Source organism: Microcaecilia unicolor, chromosome 1 (genome assembly GCF_901765095.1).
Source record: "Microcaecilia unicolor chromosome 1, aMicUni1.1, whole genome shotgun sequence".
NCBI classification, from domain to species: domain Eukaryota; kingdom Metazoa; phylum Chordata; class Amphibia; order Gymnophiona; family Siphonopidae; genus Microcaecilia; species Microcaecilia unicolor.
The window spans coordinates 714882943-714908926 of record NC_044031.1 but is presented as its reverse complement, the minus strand read 5'-3'; the positions used below and the strand labels follow the sequence as shown (position 1 = coordinate 714908926).

At 40.5% G+C, this 25984-nt stretch overlaps 1 protein-coding gene across 2 annotated transcripts in view; it reads left to right on the top strand.

The window, feature by feature from the left end:
- DMXL2 (Dmx like 2) overlaps window positions 1-25984 on the top strand; it is a 369136-nt gene that overhangs the window by 99060 nt on the left and 244092 nt on the right. For both annotated transcript variants that reach the window (XM_030189451.1, XM_030189445.1), the window contains exons 5-6: window positions 12246-12402; window positions 18710-18776. In XM_030189451.1, the coding sequence (XP_030045311.1) occupies window positions 12246-12402; window positions 18710-18776 (224 nt within the window). The remainder of the gene's footprint in view (window positions 1-12245; window positions 12403-18709; window positions 18777-25984) is intronic.

Genomic DNA, 25984 nt, shown 5'->3' with positions numbered 1-25984 from the left:
GATTCTATAATACGCGTAATTTAACAAGTTGAGTGCTGACAACAGCACTTAACAAGCAATTATGAGCACTAATTGGCACTGATTAGAATTTAGGCGCAGAAGTCACTAAGCGCATTCTGTAACGATGTGCACCGAACTTTTAACATGTGCAGACAAAAAGGAGGATGTTATGGGCGTTCCAAAATTTACGTGCCTAGTTATAGAACATCGCCACATTTTCGTTGTTGTAAATGGATATGTGTAGGTTTAGATGCTGAAATATCAACTAAGCGTATTCTGTAATCAATGATTATAGAATATGCTTAGCATTGATTTTAGCTCTGTTTTTTTTAAGGCGCTATATATAGAATCTCCCCCATAGTGCTTACTCCCATACCCAAATCACAGGACTCAGATTTATTTTCTCCTTCTAATTTTAGACCAATTGCGGGTATTCCATTACTTACTAAACTTTTGGAAGATTTATAAGCAGGCAATTATCTGATTATATAGAAACACTAGTAAAAAAGCCCCGTTTCTGATGCAAATGAAACGGGGGCTAGCAAGGTTTTCTTCTGTGTGCATGTGGGAGTGTGTGTGACCCTGCCCTCTGCCCTCTCTCCCTTCCCCTGTGCTGTCTGTCCCCTCCCCCCTCCGAGTCGAGTCCTTCAGTGTTATGTTTCCTGCTGTGTTTGTGTTACAGAGATAGTGAGGGCTTCTGCCCTCTCTCCCCTCCCCCCTCTGAGTCCTTCAGTGTTACAGAGAGAGCGATTTGATTTCGTGCTTTGCTGTGTTTTCCTTCACTGTTTGTGTTACAGAGAGAGCGAGGGCGGGGCAGACACTCATGGGGAAACCGGATATCTCTCCCCCTTCACACTTCTGGCTGGAAGCTTCATTTAGAACGTTGGTGGTGCCTTTTATATAGAGAGATTTTCATTTGTACACTATTCACAATTTGCTTTTAGAGCTAAATATAGCACTGAAACTATGTTGTTAACAATGATCTCAGAGAAAAGAAAGCCTTTAAGCCAGGGTAAACAGATCTTTTTACTACAATATGATATTTCAGCTGCCTTTGATGCTGTAGATCATGATTTATTACTGCAGAGATTAAGTGAATTAGGGATGGCAGGATCTGTTTTGAGCTGATTCAGGGACTTCCTGCTCAAGCAATATTACTGTGTTTGGAAAAATGACAATTTTTCTCAGTTTGTGTTCAACCTTTGGTGTACCCCAGGGTTCACCTCTGTCACCTTTTGTTGTTTAATTTTGAGTTCTCTGGGAACAATTTCACAGGGGGCAGTGAAAGATTATTTTCGTATGCTGATGACACATTAATATGTTGGTTAGTGTGTGCCAAATTGGAGTATACTTTTGAGAAAATTTGTTATTCTATGGACAGAATCCAGTGTTGGGCAAATACCAGTATGCTCAAATTAAATACTAATAAGACCGAAGTTCTTTGGTTCCAGAATCCATCAGTTTTAATTCCTCCCAATATTATATTGCCTCAGGGTAAAACTTTACCTATAATACAAAGGTTGTGGGTGTCATGTTGGATTCCTTTCTTACTTCGAATGTCATGTGATGAATCTATGAACGAAAACCGATACCTGGAAAGCAAATATAAACTTAACGGAAACTAATATAGCACAGAATAAACAGGAGATAAACTGTTTAGCCAACTTCTAATTACTCATCCTGAAAACCAAATCTAAATATATACTTTTTGAAGTAAGGATTTATAAAAAAAAAAAAAAAAAAAAAAGTTTCCAATTGAGAAAGGGGGAAAGGGAAATGGGACTTGATATACCGCCTTTCTGAGGTTTTTGCAACTACATTCAAAGCGGTTTACATATATTCAGGTACTTATTTTGTACCAGGGGCAATGGAGGGTTAAGTGGCTTGCCCAGAGTCACAAGGAGCTGCATGGGAATTGAACTCAGTTCCCCAGGATCAAAGTCCACTGCACTAACCACTAGGCTACTCCTCCAAATCATACTTATTGTTAGCAAACGTGACCAGGCATTTACATGGACATTTTAAGAAAGAAGGAAGCTTCCATGGCCAAAACCCTAGGCTTCAGCTTTAGGAACTACTTCCTCCGAAATTGTCTGTCTAGCCACGTCTTGAGCATATAGATCTGTTGGCCACAAAAGAAACACTCTTCTTAGTAAAGTATCATTTCAAAATTGCATTTTTCTCAATTTCATAAGAAACTTTTACCAATAATGTAGCTCGTTTAGAAACCACATCATGAGATGACTCTAAAAACTGAGAGACATCCAGGCTATCAGCTGAAACTATCTGACCTATTGCTCCTTTACCTCTAGTCTGTTGAGAGCTCCTTAAAACATAAAATATATTCTCGACCCTCAAAGAGTTAGCCTGAGGATATATTGTAATACTTTCTTAAGATACATTTTCAAGAGCTCCAAAGGAGATAATGAGTTACTGGAAGATTAAGTAGTCTAAGATTTTAAATCTGATGTTGATTTTCCATCACTTACAGCTGAGAATGTAGTGTTACTGTCTCTACAGTAAAAGATAGCTATTTCTTACTGTAGAGACGACAGAATATTGCAAACTAGCCAATGAGATATCAATTTTCTGCAAGCATGAGTCCACTTTAGTAATCTCTTGTTCCTGAAATTTTATTGACCCATCTTGTAAAAATTTACAAAGTAAACAAATAGTTCCTTGAAGTGAATGCTTAATCCTTGTGACTACTTGCCAAATATCCTGTAGAGAAACAAATGTCCCCTTTTGGCCATAGTTGGAAGGAATTTGAACAGCTGCAGGAATTGGGGCTCTATCAAGATTCCCCACAGTCCCTGTAGAACTAGATATTTCTCCCTGATAAACCAAAGAAAAGGAACTAGTTTCAGCTTGTACAGGCATGCTGGTTCCAGATAACAATTTAACAACAAGTTGAGGAGAGAGAGAGAGACTATGGACGGGGAGAGGGTACTCACTGTTCTGCTGTCCCCTGTGCACCAGCACTTACAATCTATTCTTTCCTCTTCTTCCCCATAACACAAAAGATGATAAATCCCCGTCTCCTGCTCCTCCAGGCTCCAAAGGGGCATGACCTGCTCCTTTGGTCATGCATCTGCAGGCCACCTACCGTGGTAGGGCCCTGCTGTTATCAGGCCTCATGCCCCGGGTGATGTCTTCACTAGCAGGGCCCTACCACTGTAGCTGCCTGTCCGATCGGCAGAGGGTAAGGATCCAGTCCCGGTCAAATGTCAGCTCTGAGAGGTATTATGTTTGATGTAATTCCTGATATGTATTACTTGGGCTTCTTATGTCGTAAGCCGCCTTGGACCTCTTGTTGGGATTTGTGTGGTAAATAAGCCCTGTATTAGATTAGATTAGTTTAACATTCCCAAAAGGGGAAATATTGATCTATCTGGTCCTGCTAATTTAGGTCAAATTTCTTCATTCTCATTTCTTTCTGTAGTGTTAGAGAATACTGTTTTTAAATCAACTGGGTTTTTTTAGACTTGAACAATGTTTTGGATGATCATCGGTATGGATTTAGAAGATTTACATAGTAAAGAAACCTCATTATTATCTGCAGTAAATGCTATCTGAATAGGAGCTGACACAGGTGAATATTTTTTTTTTTTGGTTGCATTAGCTATTACAGCAGAATTTGATATTCTAAACCAAGAAATTCTTTTTAATAAATTAGCTGCTGCTGTTTTAGGTGAATCAGTTATTGATTGATTGGTTTTGGTCTTTACTTTCTGAGTTCTCTCAATATAGTGCTTTAAAAGACTTGTTCACAGAGAGGTATCGAGTTGCCCATTCATATCACCTTTCAGAAACAAGGAATAGATCCTTAACTAACTGGTCAATCTGAGTAGAACAATTAACAATGGAAGTCAGACTGGTGGAGAATTTTTCAATTCATTTTTTTGTATACCACTAATATCCCCTTTCCAGATTTCAGTGTGGTTTACATTCTAGGTGAGACAAAAGCAGACAGTGTTAGTGCGAGGTATGAGAAACATTAGAGATCATTGGTGTAATGTATAAGACTAAAAACATTAAAGGAAAGGATAATGAATGTTACTAGGAAGTAGAAGTCATGATAGATTATTATGAAGCCATCCTGGGGAAGAGAAAGGTCTTTAGCCTCTTCCTGAAACTGAGGTAGCTGTTTTCTGTTCTGATGGGAATAGGTAGAGAGTTCCATATTTTGACTCCAAGTATGGGGAATAGAGAGCTGAAAATCTTCTGATTTCGAATTGTCTTTTGAAATGGTGATGCTAGCATTAGTTGTTGTTTGTTGGATATACAGTGGCTATGACACAGCATTATTATCCCCAACGCTACCTCTGACGCTGCTCCGGCAAACTGGGGAATTCCTGTTGGTCTATGGGATTTATGGACATGCTGGTTGGCTTCTGAGCGATGGATAAGAAGATTGAGTGATGAGTATTATATCACCATTATGGTTTGCTTAAACCAGAGCAGTGTTTGATAATTGTTTTTCCTGTGATCCTAACCCCGCGTTTATGGCTCTTTTTGACATTGTGAGAAGTTATTTCATGCACCTTGTATAGTGGAGGTTTTTTTTTCCTGTAATGGTAAGCCAGGCCCACGTCTTAACTGTGGTTGGCTAGGTGGTTCAACTGAGGTTTTTTCTCCGCTTTTCAGGTGTGCTGGAATGCTGTTATGTCTTGGAGTCCTCACGCATGGGTGATGATAATTACTTGTTTTGTTTGATTTTCTAATTTAATTTATTTGAGCTTGAGTGGATTTTTTGAGAAGTAGAGAAGCCAAGTTCAAATCCCACTGCAGTTCCTTATGATTTTGGGCAGTTCACTTAACCTTCTATCTCTTGAGGTACAACTAAGGGGGGGGGGGGGGTCTTTTACTAAATATTAATGCATGTGTGCTCCAACAGAACCCATTTTATGCCTAAGGGCTCTGATGCAGATAACTTGTCCTAATCTTTAGTAAAAGACCCCCCTTAAATTGTAAGTACTCCAGGCTCATGAAAATACCTTGAGCTGCTACTGAAAAAATCATTGGCTAAACCTAAATACATAGCTTGTGTATCTATGTAGACATGATCACATAATCTACAACAACTAAATGTTCAGGATAAGTGTATTTCTATGAATGACAAAAAAAAGTCCAAACAAAATAAAAAAAATTATATATCATAAAATTGAAAAAATGGCATTTTTATAAACTTACTAGTAAAAAAGGCCCGTTTCTGACACAAATGAAACGGGTGCTAGCAAGGTTTTCCTTTGAGTGTGTATGTTTGTGAGAGTGACTGTGTGCGAGAGAGAGTGAATGTGCGAGTGTGTGTGTGTGCCCCGAGCCACCCATACCCCTCCCAGCTCCAAGTTCCCCCCCCCTTCACGGGTGTGCAGTATGGAATTTTCACACTCAGAGGGCCTTTTACTAAGCTGCGGTAGCGTTTTTAGTGAACGCTAATGATTAGCACATCCATAGGAATATATAGACATCTCTAGTGTTTAGCACGTGCTAATTAGTGTGTGCCAGAAGCACTATTGTGGATTAGTAAAAGGCCCTGTCAATTTGAAGAATACTGACTAAGGGCAGTTATGTGGTTTAATTGTAAATTAGCTCCAATTGACACCAGTTGTAGCCAACTGGTGATTAATTCCAATTAGCTAATTTAACAATTAAGTTGCATGTGTAACTGTTAGTATTCTGTAACTCAGTGGTTCCCAATCCTGGTCCTGGAGGCACCCCTGCCAGTCAGGTTTTCATGATATCCACAGTGAATATTCATGAGAGAGATTTGCATACACTGTCTCCATTTCATGCAAATCTCTTTCATAAATATTCATTGGGATATCCTGAAAACCTGACTGGCCTGGGTGCCTCCAGGGCCAGGTTGGGGAAACACTGCTATAACTTGTGTGTGCAACTTTGTGCACAAAGTATTAAATTGTGCATGCAGGTCTATAGAATTAGAGGTAAGTAGTTTTCTCCTCCATAAATTAGTCTGTAAAATTGGAATTTTTATATTGAACCCAAGAATATAGATACAAAGGGGCTCATTTTCAAAACAAAAGTCATAAGGTGGCAGAAGGACATTTTTCTCTCAAAAACATCCAAGTTGAGGTTTTTGACACCCCAGTTTTAGATATTTTGCTCCACAGTTCATCCAGATTTAAAGGGGACAGGTTTTGGGCGGTACTTGTGTCGGATATATTGTTTTTCTGCAATAATGAAACAAAATGAAAATGTCTAGGGATGACCCCCCTCCCAGCCCCTTAAGATGTGACAGTACATACCAGGCGCTATGGCTGCTTCAGATATGATGGCCATTCCTATTACAGTAGCAAGCAGGTCCCAGGAGTAGCCTAGTGGTCAGTGCAGTGAAGGGAACCCAGGCCCGTATCCCACTCTAACTTGTATGGTTGTGGTGGAATGTGTGAGATCACCAAAATACACTGTTATAGTGGTACAGTAGGTATTTTTCTGCTCAAGGAAGGCTCACCATACAGTGTTGCTTAGTAAACAGGGCCCCAAAGAATGATGAGCCCCAAACATCCCAGTGGCTGGTTTTGGGGCATTTTTCTCTTGGGCATTGTATTTTCCAAAATCGACCCAAAAGAAAAATGCACTGACCACAAAAAATCTAGGAAAAAAGCAAATTTCGAACCAAAAAGAGAGAACCCATGGCTGCTTATGCTTTTGCATGTCTGTGACTCTGCATATTAGTACTGAGGAATGCAAACTCCTTGCAATAACCCCAAAATACTTTTCATTCACAAACTATGGCCCAGATGCACAAAGGTCCCCGTTAAGAATCTGTCTGTATTTCCAAATCGGTAAATATTACTGATTTGGAAATACAGAGGGATTCCCAAAGAGAATCACATGCAAATAAGCTGCTCATTGCTTTTGCGACCCAGCTCATTTGCATGCGATATAGGGGAAGCCAGTCGGCGAGCTGAGCATGTGCAGAACAGCCAATCACTAAGCGTGGCTGCTCTTTGCATGCTACAGATGGCTCGAATACATGCAGTCAAGCTGTGTGTATGAAAGTCAACATAGCTTTTTTTTTTTTTAAACTGCCACGGTCTGCTTATGCTGGGAGCCTCACTCTCCTGCTGGGGGGGGGCTTGCACTCTCCTGCCTGTGTGTGTGTGTGGGGGGGGGGGGGGCGGCTGGCGGGCAGGCGGGCGGCCCAGTAGATCCAGAAACCTCCCCACCTCTGCCACAAGGAAAGCTCAGCAGCAGCAATGTCCAGCTAGCAGACAGTGTAGCTTTTTTTTTTTGTGCTCGGGACTGTTTGCGCATAGCCTACAGGAAGGGCCTTTGTAGCTTTTATGAAATACTAGCATACATCATGTTTGCATCTAAATTAGCAGGTAAAATGCTCGCACTTGCAGAAAGCAGATATAAATGTACATATGTGTGTGATATGTGCACTTGGAAATTTTATAAAGTACTTAAATTGCAACTCTGCCTAAACTTTACCCTTGAGCATGTCTACTGTACAAGTACCATACTTTCAGATGTGACCTAATTTTACTAGAGCCCATCTACCTATAAAAATGGCTTATAAAATCATCCTACAAACACAAAAAAGGGGTTAATCCACTAAATATCAGAGTACAAATGTAAAACAATTGTGGATTTCTTATACACCATATAAATGTTAATTTACTTATAATAAGAGAGGAAAAACGGCCTCGGAAGTCTGCTGTTTCAGAATAAGCATACAGCACCCTGCAGACAGTCTTCAATCACTGGCCAAAAAAAAAAAGATCCTTCCTCCCTACCTAACATTTATATATTTACTAGTAAAAAAGGCCTGTTTCAGACACAAATGAAACGAGCGCTAGCAAGGTTTTCTTCGGAGTGTGTTTGTTTGAGAGAGAGTGTGTGTGATAGTCACTGTGTGAGGGAGGGTGAATGTGCGAGTGTGTGTGTGTGAGAGAGAGAGTGTGTCCCAGGGTCCCTCCCTCCCTCCCTGTTCCAGGGTCCTCGTCCCCATCCCTTCCTCCCAGTTCCAGGGTCCCCCTCCCAGTTCCAGAGTCATCTTCCCCCCCCCCTCCCTCCCATTTCCAGGGTGCCCCCTCCCACTGCCCCGCGCTTCCATATCACAGGGTGCAGCCCAGGGTCCCCGGCTCGGTGCCCACACGTCTCCCTCTAGGCAGCGCGATACCGGCTGCAGCCTTGGCCCCTGAGAGGCATTGCGGGGCTGCAAGCGGAACTTGACATAAGACGCACACCTCTCCCTCCCGTTCAGTTCCAACAGCATTGCTGGATGGAGCACAATCTGTCAGTGGCTCCCGCCACTTTCCGAGTCGGATGAGTACTGCGCAAGCACCCCGCTACCCCCACTCAGCTGTCTCAAGGGCTCTCCTGTCCCCCAATCCGCTTTCTTAGTGGCATGTGCTGAGTTAATGTAAAGAAGCGCAGGAATTATCCCTACTGTATTTAGCACTTTTCGAGGAGGAGGGGATTAGGCTTATGTTGTCTGTGTGAGATTTTATGGCTTTCCTGTGCTATTTGGGGTGGGCTGCAGGTCGACGCGCACTGCTGGGTGGGTGGGCTGGCATTGGCATGCGGGGTGGCGAGCTGCAGGTCGACTGGCACTGGTGTTGCTTGGGCTGTCTCGATGATGTCATCTGAGGCTTCAGTCCCAGGCACAGCCAATCAGAATGGAGGCACAGGCCCAGGCAGCTTCATGAAACGTTCATGGTGCAAATTATTATATAGGATTATTCTCAAATTCATTTTTCCTTTTCTTCTTTTTCTTAAGAACTCAAATCACACTTATCTTAGACACTATGCTCTGCATTGCGCATATGTTATGCTCTGCATTTCCCTCCACATGTCTGGGTCCTGGGGTATTTTAGTTAGGGTGTCCTTCCTGAAGCACCAGCAGGCCCTCATGCTTAGGGATGGCTACCTTTAGCAGTGAATGAAAAGAGATGGAGATTTATCTCTAAGGTATTCTGGCATGGGGTGAGGTTTGTATCTGTCATGGTATTTGCTAAATTATCCCACTTAGAGGCATTGCCTCAACGATGAATATCTTCTATGATTAACTTAACTGAGGGGGTGAAGCAGTGATGTAAATTCTGCTCAAGCAGGTCTTGCTGTGTTGTGTTGGTGGTGGGGGGGGGGGGCACAAAGGGAATGTAAGGAAGTAGGGAGTGCATTACATATGGTAGAATACAAAGAAATTTCTTTGTATTCTAACATATGTAATTTTAGAGGTGGCAATCAACTCCTACTTTACTTTAGAAAAGCAAGTAGGTAAAATGTTCAGAATGTGTTTTGTTACCTTTGTTTGATGAGGCAAATAACTTGACCTGTTGTCTACAAACCATCTAGTCTGTTATCTTGACCTGTACGGAGTACTATAAAAAAGTTCTTTTCCGGTTGTTTAAGAGGCTTCTGGTCAATTTACAACTGTTGTAGAATACAGTGGCCAAATTTCTATTCAGAGGATATAGGTCAGATTGGCAACCAATGCAATCTGTACAAATAAGGAATCGTTCATCACTTCAAGAACCGAGGGACTCTTTCACAAAGGTGTGTGCGCCAAATTGGCATTACCGCCCAGCTACTGCATGCCCTGGGCGGTAATTCTGAATTTGGCATGTGCCAAAAACATGTGGTTGAAAATACTTTCTATTTTCTACCACCTGACGCTTACCCAGCGATAAACGGCAGTGGATGCACGCAGCACACCTACTACCCGGGTAGCTTGTGAGACCTTACAGGTAAGTCAATAGGTGGCAGGAAGGTCTCAGGCGAAAATAGAGGCATGTTGGTTTTTATTTTGCCGCACGTCCATTTTCCAGCCCCTTAAGGCCCTTGTTTAGTACGTGACAAAAACTGGCCTGGCATGCACTCAAAAGATGTGCTCGCACTGCCGCAGGCCACTTTTGGAATATGATTTTATTAAATATTCCAACAGTGACTGAATATTTATTATTGAACAGACATAATAAGACATTATGGGGGGGCTGTGATGCTTTATTGGAGAAATCCTCCAGGTCAGATCCAGATTGAGGGATATTACTTCTGATTCTGGAAACTTGAAATCCTGGTAGTTTACTAGATATTTTTCAGGGGATTAAGCACTGTAGTTAGATCTTGTACTTGATTTTCTGCTTCTCTTTTAAAATGTTTGATGATGGTGATTCTATTTTTTCTGAATTTGTATTTTGTGTATTTCTTTTATCTTTTGTGATCTACTTTGTTAGCCATTTTAATGCAGAATATAAATATTGTATTTCATTTAATGTCATTGGTGTGAAGATAGCTGCTGCACCTCTAGAATCCCTTCTATACCTGCCTTCTATAGTTCAAATGATATAGTAGTTATTGGAAAAATTAAATACAGTTTATTATGATAGACCTGGTTGGAGAATAGTGCCAAGGATTAGCCTAATAGCGCAGTAGGCTGAGAATCAAATAAACAAGGACTCAAATTTGGTTGATGCTTCTTTGATTTACCCAAAGTCACATCTATCTTCCATTATCTCTGGTATAAACATAGGACTAGATTTACCAACATGCATTAATGCAATTTAGCACCTGTTATTTAGCATAAACCATGTTCTGTTAGGGCCTGTTCGCTAAGCACATACTCCAGGATTCTATATATATATATATGGCGCCTTTATTTCTGCACAGAAATCAAAGCATATTGTATAACAATGCACATAACTTAATTGGTTAACTTGCTAATCAACGCTGTTAATTGGATGTTAAGCAATTAGCACTAATTGGCATTAATTAAGATTTACACACACAACTCGCTAAGCGTATTCTGTAAAGTGGTGCACCTAAATTTTAAGTTGAATAGTTGAAAAGGCAAAGTGGCCATGGGCGGGGCGTGGGCATTTCTAAAATCTATATGCATTTTTATAGAATGCACCTGCTCTGTTCCTAATTCAGGTGTCGGGATTTACGTCAGGTAAAACATGGCATAAATGGCCGCGACTACCGTTGGTCGTGTGGAGAGGTGTTCGGCATTATTCTGTATACTGCGCAGATATTTAAGCCTATTCTATAAAATGTAGGCGTACTTTACAGTCTATGCCTAGGCAAATTTTTTTTCTGTGTGGAATTTTCAGGCGCCATATATAGAATCTAGCCCATATGGGACAACTCTGGAAAGTGCGCCAGAAGTTAGGCACTAAAATGCTGGGCGATAAGCGTGAGTTTTGTACCAGCATTTGGGTGCCCAGATTCTGTTAATGGAATACTAGCATAAATTGGCATTTACACACCAACATTTTGGCATCTCCACTTACATTATATCTATGGCAGGCATAAATGGTGCATGCTTAAATGTGGCCCTTTACCCCAGGATTCTATATAGTGCACCTAGAGATATGTTCTGGAATCGACACGGATTCTATATCAGTGTAACTTAACAAACTAATGAGCACTGCTATCAGTGCTTAACAAGTAATAATGAGCTCTAATTGGCACTAATTAGAAATTAGGCACAGAAGTCGCTAAATATATTCTGTAACGATGTGTGCTGAACTTCTAACGCTTGCAGGCAAAAAGGGGCATGGTTATGGGCAGGGAAATGGGCGTTCCAAAATTTACATGCCTAGTTATAGAATATGACCCAATGCGCCTAAATCTACATGCAAGGATTTACACCAAGTTTTCATTGGTGTAAATGGATGCACATAGATTTAGGCGCTGAAATATGAACTAAGCATATTCTAATCGGCGCATAACCTAGGCACCGATTATAGAATACGCTGAGTCAGAACTGATTTCAGTGCCGATTTTTTTAATGTTTTTTTAACCACCTTATATAGAATCTCCTCCTTAGCGCATCAATGACACTATTCCACGCATGTAACATACACATTTAATTGTGGGAGACTGCTTCACCCATGTGAACTCCTCACTTGCAGTTTGCATGCTATGCAAGGTTATAAAATACCCCTCATGTTTTAACATTCACACGTGTAAGTACTAGTATTCTATAATCTGAGGTGCAAATGGCTCTTACATTTAGGCACTCGTGTTAAAGAATGAGGGGTATAATAGGGGTTAATGTGCACTAACACATGTTGGTAAATCAGGCCCTAGATTGCAAGCCATATAGCGACAGGGAAATCCATAATGTAATTTGTTATGAGCTTAATCCAGGTGAGTAAGTAAAATAGAAATGTGGACAGTTTACTAAAGGAAAAAAAAAACAAACTTAAGGAAACAGTTGTGTTTAAACCGATGGATGCTCATGTACAATTGTTATGGTTTGCTGGCAGGTAACAGACTTTTGACGGCCACTGATTATTTAAAGCTATGGGCCCCTCCTTCAGGTGATATTGTGGAAGAAGATGAAGAAGATGAAGCTGATGGTCATCCTACACAGGCTAACGTTCAGCATGTTCTGAATGACTGGAACTGCATTTGGCAGTGCAAGTAGGTCACAATTTTCACTTGTAAGATTCATGGAGTGAAAGGTACAGAAAGTTTAGGTTTTGGCCTAAGCTTGATTGAGTTGTGGTCAGTGAAAGAATTGCATGTCACCTGCTGGTGGTGATCAGGCAACCCTAGGCAAACAATTGAATGTGATTTTGTTTTTTCGCATTTAAGCAGAACAGTGCCACATTGCACTAGGAAAGAAACAGAATTAAATATCCCAAAAACTCAATAAACCCTGAAATTCAATCAAAAAAGACAATGGCTATCGAGGATAAATTTTATTTCTAACTGTTGATTTTCAGGAAATGAAAAAGGACCATTGGCCAATGATAATTTTGGGTAGTTAAAAGGAAATTTATCATTCCATAATTGTACATCACCTGGTCCAAAGAGCCCCACAGTCTTTTATTTTTACCTAAAATTAAAAAAAAATCTATTTTCCCTTTTATCTCTTTTGCAATGAATTACATTACAATACATTGCACATTGGAAAAGGAGAAAAGAAAAAATAGATTTGTAAAATTTTTGAATGTTTTGGTAATAGACCGTAGTCTCTTTTGACCAGGCGATGTCTGATTATGGAATGGTAAACTTTGGTGTAAATGGAAATTTCTTATTGACTGATGGTCCTTTTTATTTCTTGTAAATCAGCCACATCTAGAAATACATTTTTCAGCAGTTAGACTTGATAGGCATTATATTTTTGTTGCACTAGGAGACGCTATATAGGTCTTAATGGTCTTTCTTCTGACTACCTAGGGGGTATGTTTACTAAGTTGCATTAGTGTTTTTAATGCACCTGTATATTTAAGGCGCGTTAAATGCTAACGTGCCTATACATTTCTATGGACGTGTTAGTGTTTAACGCACGTACACCATTTATGCGTTTTAAAAACGCTAACGCGCTGCTTAGTAACCCTAGGGTTGGCCAAACCATGATTCATTTCTTATCAGCTCTGACGTTGCCACTGCTATGATTGGAGATGTGAATATAATGTAGTATAATGAGTCCTGATACTGCATTTTGGTTTGTTGGAGTAGATGAGCAAGCTCAGAACCAGGGAAGTCAGTGTTCAAATCCCACTGCTGCTCTTTGTGTTTGGGAAGTCGCTTAACCTTCCATTGCCTCAGGTACAAACTTTACCCCCCTGTTTACAAAGCCACGCTAATGCTGACACAGCCCATTCACTTTGAATCCCGAGTGGTGTAGAGCAAGTAGAAGTGTTAAGACTGAAAGCAAACTAGTCTGCCTATTAAGGTATAGATAGTGAGCGAGTGCTAGTTAACCTCTTTTTCCAGGTGCTGTCTGTAGAATTCCATAGCTAATGCCATGGCATGTCTTACTTCAGAACCAATGTGACATGGATCAGGCTTGGAATTAGTTGGTTGGATGAGTGCCTAAAATTTCTCTGCTGGTTCCCAGACCTGAAGTAGGGCATCCTAGTAATGTGGGCCAGTGAGGAAGAGAAGCAGTTATAACTGGTGTAGTTCTGTCTCCAACCACCAAATAAAAAAAAAAGCCCTGAAGCTGCTGTGAGACCCACTTCTCCCCTCTTTCATGACACTACAGGAATAGAGTTGGAAGGTGACAGCACCAAGGACAGTGCAAGAAACATCCTGGCTGCTCTTTCTTATATGGGGGAGAAGGAAAAGCCAGTTAGTTAGGAACACATTGTCATGTGATATATCTCCACTATGGACCTTCAACTTCCTATCAATGGTGCAAGAAAGGAGTAAGGGGGGGGAGGAGCAGCTTGAGAAGAAATGGGTTGTGGGTGGGAAAAGGAAAACTTTGGGAAGGAATGGCATCGGGAGATGAAGAACAGAAACATCAGGGGGAAGCTAGGATGGGGTAGATACAGGTATGAAAGTGGAGATGTGTGAAGAAGTATGTTTCTACTCAATAGCAGACTATGGACATTTCCTCCAGGAACTTGTCCAAACCTTTTTTTTTAAACCCAGATATGCTAACCGCTGTTACTACATCTTCCAGCAAGTGTCCCCTAGTCTTTGACTGTTTCATGGGGCTTGAAGAACAGATTCAGCATCCCTTCCTGGCTCCTAGTTATTTTCTGCTGATACATAGAATACTATTTTGTAGGCTTGCTTGTATAATGCCTTCATGTTTGTAGCTCATTTCCTCCATGCCTGTCTGCTCCCTCTCTAAGCTGCTTTTGTGCACATGTTCACAGATGCATAAAGAGAGCTGTTGTAATGTGTTATGGAAGAAAGCATGCACACTTGTTAAAAGAAGCTAACGGGAAGAAAGCAAGTTGCATGCCTGTGATGGAGGAGAGAGAACAGGAACCGGAGCATCAGCTATATGGTTATGGTTAATTTTGTGGGAAAATGAGCAGAATATAGAGTTTGTTTGCATTTGATATACTGCCCATCAGGTACTATGTACAAGCACAAAAAGGTTCCAGTAGCAAATTTAAAATTTTAAAGGAAAAAAATCACATCCTTCTTTATAAAGATCAAAAGAAAAACAATATTCTTTAGCCAGGTGAAATCTCAAATCACAAAGCTGTACTAATTTATTTATTTATTTATTGCATTTGTATCCCACATTTTCCCACCTATTTGCAGGCTCAATGTGGCTTATACATAGTAACCGTGATGGCGAATGCCAATTCTGGTGTAACAGATACATAAAGACATTGTAGAAGATTTATGATGATAGATACATCAGGAAATAAAGAGGAGGGGTTTGAGGTGTGACCAGATCAAGTGTTTGTTTTGTTGTGTTGCAGGATCGAGGCATTAAGGTTGGGTCATTGGGATATGCCTTTTTGAATAAATGAGTTTTTGTGATCTCCGAAAGTTTGAAAAATTGTGGGTTGTTTTCAGGGCGTTTGGTAGTGCGTTCCATAGTTGCTTGCTTATAAAGCTGGATGCATGCGTTGATTTATATTTGAGTCCTTTGCAGCTTGGGTGATGGAGGTTGAGGTAGGTGCGTGTAGATCTAGTAGTGTTTCTGGCTGGTAGGTCAATGAGGTTGGTCATCTATCCCGGGGCCTCGCCGTAGATGATTTTATGCACTAGTGTGCAGAATTTGAAGGCAATTCGTTCTTTGATCGGGAGCCAATGTAGTTTTTCGCGTAGAGGTTTGGCACTTTCGTATCTCGTTTTTCCAAAAATGAGTCTGGCTGCGGTGTTTTGAGCGGTTTGTTCTTTATGATTTGTTCTTTACATCCCGCATAGATTGCATTACAATAGTCTAGGAGGCTTAGAGTCATTGATTGTACCAGGTTGCGGAATATTGCCCTCGGGAAGAAAGGTTTTATTCATTTGAGTTTCCACATTGATTGGAACATTTTCTTTGTTGTAGTTTTCGATTGGGTTTCTAGTGTAAGGTTTCGGTCAATGGTAACACCAAGAAACAGGGAGGATGTGGTCTGGGGTGTTGTTATTGTTGGGTTTGTTCATGTTGTATTGGGATGTGAGAATGAGACAGTGTGTTTTCTCTGAGTTTAGTTTTAGTTGGAAAGCATCCGCCCATGAGTTAATGATTTGCAGGCTGAGTTTGGTTTCGTTGGTGATTTCTATTGGGTCATGTTTGAAGGGGATGTATATCATGACATCATCTGCGTATATGTAGGGGTTAAGTCCTTGTTTGGATAGGGATGTAGCTAGTGGGGTCATCATTAGGTTGAATAGGATCGGTGATAGTGGTGATCCTAGGGGTACACCGCAGTTTGTATTCCAAGGTGATGATATGTTCGAGTTTGATTTAACTTCATAAGTTCTAGTGGTTAGGAAGCCCTTGATCCAGCTGAGTACACTTCCACCAATCCCAAAGTAGTCTAAGATGTTTAGTAGTATTTTATGATTAACCATATCGAACGCGCTTGACATGTCAAACTGTAGGAGAAGTAGGCTATTGCCTGCTGCGATTTCTTGTTTGAATTTGGTTTTAAGGGTAATTAGTACTGTTTTGGTGCTGTGGTTAGAGCGAAATCCAGATTGTGATTCGTGTAGTATTGAGAATTTAAGTAGTCTGAAAGTTGTTTGGTTAGCATGCTCAGTTTCACTTAAAGGAACTTGCAGGATGTCAGGACTTAAGAAGACAGCAGCACAGATCAGCGAACGCGCCAGAGACCGGCGCTGGTGGGGGGTTGGGGACCCCTGCCAGCAAAATGAGGGGGGCAGGACTAAATCTGTGGGGCCCATGCCCCAGGGGCCCCACCTAGCTACGCCCCTGGCTTAGACACCAGCTGATCTGTCTTTCCATTCATATCTAGTGATCCTCTGTGCTGGTCCTGAGCTTTCTTCAATCCCATTACTGTCTTTGTCTCCATTGCCTTTTGTGGGAAGTTGTTCCATGCATTCACCACGGTTTCCATGAAGAAATATTTTCTGATGTTGCTCCTTCATCTGTCCCCCTGGAGCTTCATACTTTGACTTCTCATTCTAGAGTGTTAACTCCAGAGGCTTAAGAAGCAAAAACCTTTTAGAGAGATGTGTGTGTCTATTATGCCTTCATAAGCACATAAGTTTTGCCATACTGGGACAGACTGAAGGTCCATCAAGCCCAGTATCCTGTTTCCAACAGTGGCCAATCCAGGTCACAAGTACCTGGCAAGATCCCAAAACTGTATGCCATGCTCAAACAAGTACAATACATTTTATGCTGCTTATTCCAGAAATAAGCAGTGGATTTTCCCAAGTCCATTTTACTAATGGCTTATGGACTTTTCTTTTAAGAAGCTATCCAAACCTTTTATAAACCTCACTAAGCTAACTTCTTTTACCACATTCTCTGGCAATGAATTCCAGAGGTTCATTACATGTTGAGTAAAAAAATATTTTCTCTGATTTGTTTTAAATTTACTACTTTGTAGCTTCATTGCGTGCCCCCCTAACCCTTGTATTTTTGGAAAGAGTAAATAAGCGATTCATGTCTACCCATTCCACTTCACTCAGTATTTTATATACCTCTATCATATCTCCCCTCAGCGTCTTTTCTCCAAGCGAAGAGCTCAAGTCGTTTCAGCCTTTCCTCATAGGAAGTTGTCCCATCTCCTTTATCGTTTTCTTCGCCCTTCTCTGTACCTTTTCTAATCCCACTATATCTTTTTTGAGATGTGGCGACCAGAATTGCACACAGTATTCAAGGTGTGGTCGCACCATGGAGCAATACAAAGTCATTATAACATCCTCATTTTTATTTTGCATTCATTTCCTAATAATACCTAACATTCTATTTGCTTCCTTTGCTGCCACAGCACACTGAGCAGAGGGTCAGTCAGCGATGTCTCCTAGATCCTTTTTCTGGTCGGTGACACCTTACGTGGAATCTTGCATCACTTTGCACTTGCTCACATTCCATCTTTCCTTTCATTAAGGAGTGCACATTTAGATCATTTTTATGAGAGAGGTTACTGAATCTGGGAGACCACAGGCATTGTTCTTTCAGCTGATGGAATCTAGGAGACCACAGACATTGTTCTTTCAGCTGCTAGTATTTTGGTAGATACTGAACAACCCACACAGGTTTATAGAAATATGAGTATTAGGCTTCCCTCTATCAGTGCAAGGCTTGCTCTCCGAGTTTTATATGAGTCAGAGTGGCATGTCTACACTGGGTTTATTTCAGGATAGGATGTCGTGACTACTGCAGGTTTTAAAAAAAAATGATGATTCTGATGCTGGCAAGATAAAAACCCTCTCTTCCTGCAGTTAGACAGGCTGACAAGTGAAGCAGAATCTTGTTGTTAGCGTGGGAATTTGATTCCTTGGGAAGTGTTATCATCTTGCTAGAAGACCTGTTTCCTTCACAAACACTAAGTGTTGCATTACCTTGTACATTTTTCTTCATGCGTGAAACTCAGCAGTTTGGGATACAGATGAAACTGTGCTCAAAAGAAAAGCATACAAGTGAAATTACCCTGTGTGAATCAGTAAAGCCAAGAGGCCTTTGACAGGGCTGAGCTGATTTTGTTTACAGGAGAAAGATGATTTTTAGTTCAAAGATACCAAAAAAAATTTTTTTTGCATTCTTTAAATCCTCTTTTGGGGTAATTTTATAATGGCTCAATTTAACAGAATATATGCATCTTCTTTTTCAGTCTGCAGACTGTCAGATTTTAAAAATGAAAAGCACTTGAAAATTAGCCCAGGAAAATACCTGTATACATTTACAGCAGTTAACTTGTGTGAATAGATTTCCTGAGAAAAAGTATGTAGAAATTTTGAAAATGTAAACGTAGGTATGCAAATCCCTCCTCAATCCTAATTCCTGCATAATAGGCTGGGTATTGAGCAAAAGACCATAACCTTGAATGCTTTGTTTGTCTCATAGGACTGCAGTGTCTGTGCACTTAATGGAATGGTCCCCTGATGGTGAATACTTTGCAACAGCAGGAAAGGTAACTATAAATATTATTAATAAATTGGGCAAAGCATATTTAAGCTGCATCAGAATATATCAGATAAATAGAAAATGATTTCCATGAGGAATACAAATGACCATTGATGGATTATAATGTCTAAAGCTGAGGACCATTGGTAATATTGCTCCCTGAAGAGCCTCTGGTTACAAATAGGGCTGAGGATTTTCCACTGACAGGGTAGTAGACGCCTGGAACAAACAGAGCAGCAGAATTCAAACACATCCTGGCTGGTCACAAAGTGACCTTAGTGGCAGAGGGCGAGAGAACAGAGATCCGGTAAGACCTGTGACAGTACAAGCTGATAGAAATGATGCAAACCAGACAGTTTAAGACAGAAGATGTTGGCAGAAAAAAAAAACTGTTTCTAATATGCTGGCTTCTGTTTCTCGTACGTGATTTTCAAGCCTTGTACAGTTGATTGAAATTGCCTCTGTGGAAACCAGGCTAGAACAGTGGAGTGTTGTGTATCAGCCAGAAAACTGAGATCAGTGGAAGAAACTGCCATTGATTCTGGAGTTTTAAAACTGGGGGTGAGAGGAAACTGGACTGTGACCTTCAGGGTATTTTGACTATCCATATGGTTTGGGTTTTTATTTACTGTACTAGTGGAAATGCCCATTCGTGAATCTGACATTTCATTTGCTGTCTTCCGCATCACTGTATGGTACTGCCCTTTTGCCAGTGTGCAGTACAAGCATGCCCTAGAGTGCCACACTCTTGTTTTCAGTTCGTGCCCTCTTCCCTGATGCATACGTCTGTAAAAGGGTTTACATGTCCACATGATGTGTGGTGCTGTGCCACTTTATTGCCAATGATGGGTACTGCATAGGGCTTAGTACTACATACCTTTACCCACATATGCACAGTGCAATACTTTGACAAACCACACCTAAATACACAAACTCACTTTTATATCAATTCAGATATATTTGTTTTGATGCAGCAGTTTGGCCTTTAGTAGAAATGGAACCAGTCTTTCATGAGTTATAGCACCAGATGTCTTCATTTCAAATACTCAGGATTTTTCCCCATTTTATGAACCTCGCTGTCCCCTTTTTTCCATCTAGCCCAGCCACTAAAGTGACAATGCTTGGCTAGCAGCCATGTGATAGTCTGCTCCTTCCAGAACCTGCTGCATATTTATTTTACAACAAAAACGGGTGTGGATTAGACAAATATATAAATGAAATCACCACTACTACTACTGCTTATCATTTCTATAGTGCTACTAGATATACACACCAAAGAAATCCACTGAAAACATAAAATAGCCACTGCAAAAAAAAAATGGAAGGAAAAGCCTCAAAGAGCACAAGATCACAAACTATTTAACGAGCTGAAAAGAATCCAAAAGATCGTGGATAGATGATTAACACTGTGCCTAGAAAGCATCCCACTGCCGTGGACCCTGAGGAAGCATAGCTAAACACTGGCTATCATTGGCCCGGGGGCATGTGGATCTTTAGCACAGTAGCGGCTTGTTTTGAGCTGGCCTTAGTTTGAACTCAAGACACGTTCATGCTTTTGGACCCTTTAAAGATAAGTGTCTGTCAACTTATTCTTTATAGAAGATATGCATTTGATGCATATTTGTAAATGATCATACCTAAGCTTGGAAATTTTGTTTTGTGGAAGGTTTTATGCCTATGATGGAGTAACAGATCTTTTGGATCCTTTCAGTTCGTTAGATCATTTGTGATCTTGATCTCTTTCAGACTGTTCCTTCCTTTTTTTTTTTTTTTTTTTGCAGTGATTTTTTTGTTTTCAGTGGATTTTTTTGGCATATTTTATTCATTTAGAAAATTTCTAGACCAGTGGTTTTCAAGCCTGTCTTAGGAGACCACTAGCCAGTTGAGTTTTCAGGATATCCCTAATAAATGTGCATCACAAAAAATGACTAATTATAAATTCTCAACAATAATAATCATCATTCTTTAATCTGTCACATTCAGAAAAAAACTTTTCTCAAAAGTATATTATTTTCATACCTTCCTAAAATCTACAAAATACAATTACAAAATGAGCGCTGGCTTACATACATATATAAAACTGACTTTCATCTTATACAAAGTTGTCCATTCCATTGTCTTGCCATTGATGCTCAATTTGCTGCACATGCTTCCTTTGAAAGCTGACTTGGACAAATATATCCTTCGATAAGAAAATTCTCAACAATAATTCAGTTGATATTTTACTGTAACTCTTTCAACTGCTTCTTGAATGGTACATCTCTTCACAACCCAAAATCATGTATCTTGTGCAACTTCTCATTTTTTCAGCATAATTGCTGGTAATCCAAAATGGACGCAGTATTGTGCTCACTATCACAGCATCGAAGGATTCTTGTCCATTGTCAGTCTTACAGAGCCATAAATAGTAGAGTCCATAAAATGCGTAATCTTAGTCCATTGGTCTCAAAACTGTCCGTGTTTCGTTTACCTTCATCAGGAGACCTTACACGCATGGCTTCTGCTCTCAATTGAGGCTCCTATATAGACAGTCTTGCTAGGCATCTCATTATTAAAATGCCAACAGATGCTCAACCAACACATGCGCAGAGTTGAGAATTATAGTTGAGAATTTTTTTATTGAGGGATATTTATTTATTTATTTATTTGGCTTTTGCTTGCACCTTTTTCAGTAGTAGCTCAAGGCGAGTTACATTCAGGTACACTGGGTGTTTCCCTGTCCCAGGAAGGCTCACAATTTAAGCTTGTACTTGAGGGAATGGAGGGTTAAGTGACTTGCTCAAGATCACAAGGAGTAGCAATGAGAATTGAACTGGGCACCTCTGGATGTCAAGACTGGTGCTCTAACCTCACTTCACTCCACTCCACTGAATATATTTGTCCAGGTAAGCTTTCAAAGGAAGCATGTGCAGCAGATTGAGCGTCGATGGCAGGCTCAGTGGAATGGACAGTTTTGTTTTAAGGTAAGTCGTTTTATGTATGCATGTAAGCCAGCGCTCATTCTGTAATAGTATTTTGTGGATTTTATGAGGATATGGAAATAATATAATTTTTGCTGAATGTGATTAAAAAATGATTATTATTGTTGAGCATTTATAATTGGTCATTTTTGTGGTGTAAATTACAAATTGACTAAAAGAAAAATTTGGTAGCCCTTGAATTTATTTAGGTTTAATAAATATGCATGAAGAGATTTGCTTGTATTGGAGGTGACAGGCATACTAATCTGTCTCATGTATATCAGAACTTTACCATATTAAAACATTTTATTGATAAATCAGAAGCATTTTTTTTATAAAAACACATATCCTGTATTGTACATATATAATGTAATTGATAGGGTAGTAATATTATAAATAGCACTCGCACATTTAAATGTTTATCAATAAAATATTTTAATATGGTAAAGTTTTGATAGTCACCAATGTTGTCTGGAATATGTGAAAGTTGTGACTATATATTGAAATTGTGACAGCCCTTAGATTGATTATGTATATTCATTAGGGATATCTTAAAAACCTGTCTGACTGGTGGTCCCCGAGGACAGGTTTGAGAACTACTGTTCTAGACCTTCTCACTGAACTGAAGTGGTATACAACAATTTGAAATAACAATACTATGCAGCTTGATGTGTCACAATTGTATACTAGTCAGAATGTCTTTTCCACAGAAGCCACAAATACTGCATCCATGGCCCTGTCTGGCCCAAGAGCTGAAGCCAGTCCCAGAAATTGAACATGGGTCTCCCAGTGCATAGTATATCCACCGAACCATCAGGCCAGCTTTAGCTTTGATTTTCACTTAAACTAAAATACATAAACATCTGGCCTTTCTTTCCTTTTTCTGTCTCTCTGCCCCTTTTTCCATAGATAGAAAGTAATTAGTTTGCTTTTGAAGCTTTGGAACTGTGAGAATGCCAAGATTGCACTTGGCTTTGAATCAAACATTGTTAGCATGATTGAAGGCCTGTGTTTTGAGAGATACATAAAGTCTCTTTCTCGCTCTTCATATAGAGTTGACATTTATCAGCACTTAACTGGGCAATGCTGCTGAATATTGGCTGACTAAAAAGCACACGGCACAAACCAAAAAACAAGAAAAGCACTAATAATAAAGAACCAGCTGAAAAGTTTACGTTGAACATTAATTTGTCCCTGTGTAACTGAAGCTAGGAATTCGCAAGTGTAAAGCGGATTCCTGGCTTCAGTCGGACAAATTCCTCTATAGTGTTGAACCTAAGCTTTTCAGCTGGTTCTTTATCAGAAACTACATATCTAACGACCCCTGAGGCAGACACTTGGTACTGAAACACAGCCCGTGTCAGGTCCATGCTGCAGGAGATTGATGTACTATTTGGATCTTTGCTGGTGAATTAATGGATTTGTCCCTATTTTTTTCTTTGTCTTTTTGAATATTGGCTGACTGCCACCGCACTGCCCAGGTAGTGTCGGGGAGGAACCAGCAATCCTATATTTGCCCACTTAGCTACTCAGGTCTGGCACTGACTGTTGGTTGCGCCCACATAACTTCCGGGTTGGTGCCTGGCCCCAGATTTCAAGGCTGGTGCCTGGATATGGCCCGACATTGAATATCAGGGGTTGCATCTGCCCGCTGCTGTCAGCAGCTTAAAAACTGCTGACCGTCACAGGCTGAATATCTGCCCCAATATTGACACACACATATACGTTGATTACTATCCTCTAAATAAAATACTTAAGGAAATCAGTCTGTTTCCATGAAATAGAGGTTTTAAACCTTTCTGTTGTGTGCGCGCGCTCCTGTTTCTAAGGTTCTGTGGCAGATGGTATTGTTCTGAGACTCCAGCTAGAAGGCGTTTTCTGCCTCCGCTTCAAATGACAGCTTCTTCTTGGTGCCTGCATATGACTCATTTTCATTTTGAATATTTTTGTCATGAATTTCAACATGCTGAAACAGCCACAAAACCCTGCTTGTTACATCAGTCCTCAAAATCTCATCATATAGAAACAGGTATAAGAGAGTACTTTTATGGTTGGCTAGTGCTGCAGACAGTGTGGAATAGATTTTTAGATTCTGTAAGTTTTTTGGGGGGGGTTTTTATCCTCCATTCCACAGCACATTAGAAACATAGCTTTTCCTGTCTACATCTTCTGTCTTAAACTGTCTGGTTTGCATCATTTCTATCAGCTTGTACTGTCACAGGTCTTAACTGGATCTCTGTTCTCTTGCCCTCTGCCACTAAGGTCACTTTGTGACCAGCCAAGATGTGTTTGAATTCTGCTGCTTTGTTTGTTCCGGGTGTCTGCTAACCTGTCAGTGGAAATCGATTTCCCACATTCTCCTTCCATTCACACTCATATAAGGCCTCTTGCTCTAAAGCTTTTCATTATACAGAAAAACTCCCTTTTGCTGCTGTGCTGAAGCCTGCTAGCTATGCCTCCCTTCTCGTTTTCTTCTACAGTACCCCTTTAGTGCCTTTAGTCTCTGTGTGATAGACCATTCTGGTTCTTGAGAGCCTCAGGCAGGTCAGGTTTCAGGATATCCACAATGAATATGCAGGAGATAGATTTGCATGTGCTGCCTCCTTGGTATAACAAATTTATCTCCTGCATATTTATTGTGGATATCCTGAAATTTTGACCTGCCTGGGGCTCTCGAAGGCTGGAATTGCCTTCCCCGACTTACAATGCAGGTGGCCCTTTTTAAAATTGTTCTAACCTTATTACTAACTTTTTGTACATGTGCTCTCCAGAACTAAACACAGTTCTCAAGTTGGGATTTCCCAAAGACTTGTATATGTTCAGTTTCCCATCCCATCTTGATGCTTGTAATACCTCTCAGAATACATCAAATTATATGTTCAACTTCCCCAACTGCGTTCATACAGTGACCCTCCAGGTTTCCTTCCCCTCCCCCCTTTGAGAACTGTTAGCTCTTCACCTCCAAAAAAGATATTTGGCTCTTTGAATTCTGCACTTGTGTAAGATTTATTTTTACAGTATTATACCACAGGGCCCAATATTCAAAGAATTTGTCCATATAGAGGCAGCTACTGTAAGGCTTAGTGTCCTATCCATAAATGTTGCACTGTGCGGATAGTTCTGCTGAAACGTATTGCAGACTTGTCCTGGCACTGTTGTCAAGGGGCTCTCAACCAAGTCCTCAGGACACACTAAGCCAATCAGGTTTTCAGGATATCCACAATGAATATACATGAGAGAGATTTGCATGCAATGGCTCTATTGTATGCAGATATATCTCCTGCAAGCACATTGTGGATATCCTGAAAACTTGACTGGCATGGTGTGTCCTGAGGACTGGGTTGAGAACTCCTGCCATAGAGGCTATTCTGTAAGTGGACACCTCCATTTTGTTGCCTTGATGCCATGCAGTGAGAGCCCTGATTCCATTATAGAATACTAACGTAACTGGGTATTGATACGCCTTACATTTACGCGCCCACAGTTACAACCTGCCATAGACTTGGCAGTCCTGCCTATGCTCCATCCATGTATATAGCCCGTTGCATTTGCATCCTGTGCCACTTAAACGTGTACTTCTACAGAACAGCGCTTAAGCGCCGTTCCGGCACTTTCACAGGTAAGTGTATATTTATGCACGTAAGGGGGGTGTAAATGTGGGCACCCAGTTATGATTTTCCTCTATATGAACAGTGCTGGAGTAGAATGTGGGGCATGTCACATCAGTCGGTGGATAACTGGTGATATTCAGCCACTTTCCATTTACCTATGTGGATAAATTTAGGCCAGCAAAATGATGGTCCTAAATTTATCCATATAGCTACATAGATACCCCAGATTCTATATATCGCGTTGAGATTTGTACGTGGAAATCAAAGCGTATTCCATAACAATGCATATAACTTAATTAGTTAAACTAATCAGCACTGATAATTGAATGTTAAGCAATTATTGGCACTAATTGGCATTAATTAGAATTTATGCACACTAACCACTAAGCGTATTCTGCAAAGCGGTGTGTGTAAATTCTAATGCACACTGCCACAAAGGGGGTGTGGTTATAGGTGTGGAATGGGTGGGTCATGGGCATTCCGGAAACTATGCTCAGGGATATAGAATACACCTGCTCTGCACCTAACTTGGGCACCAGTATTAACCCAAGTTACACTTGGCATAAATGGCCGTACCTAAAGTTAGGTGGCTGTTGTGGCTGCTCGCCATATTCTATATACATTGCAGAAATTTAGTCTTATTT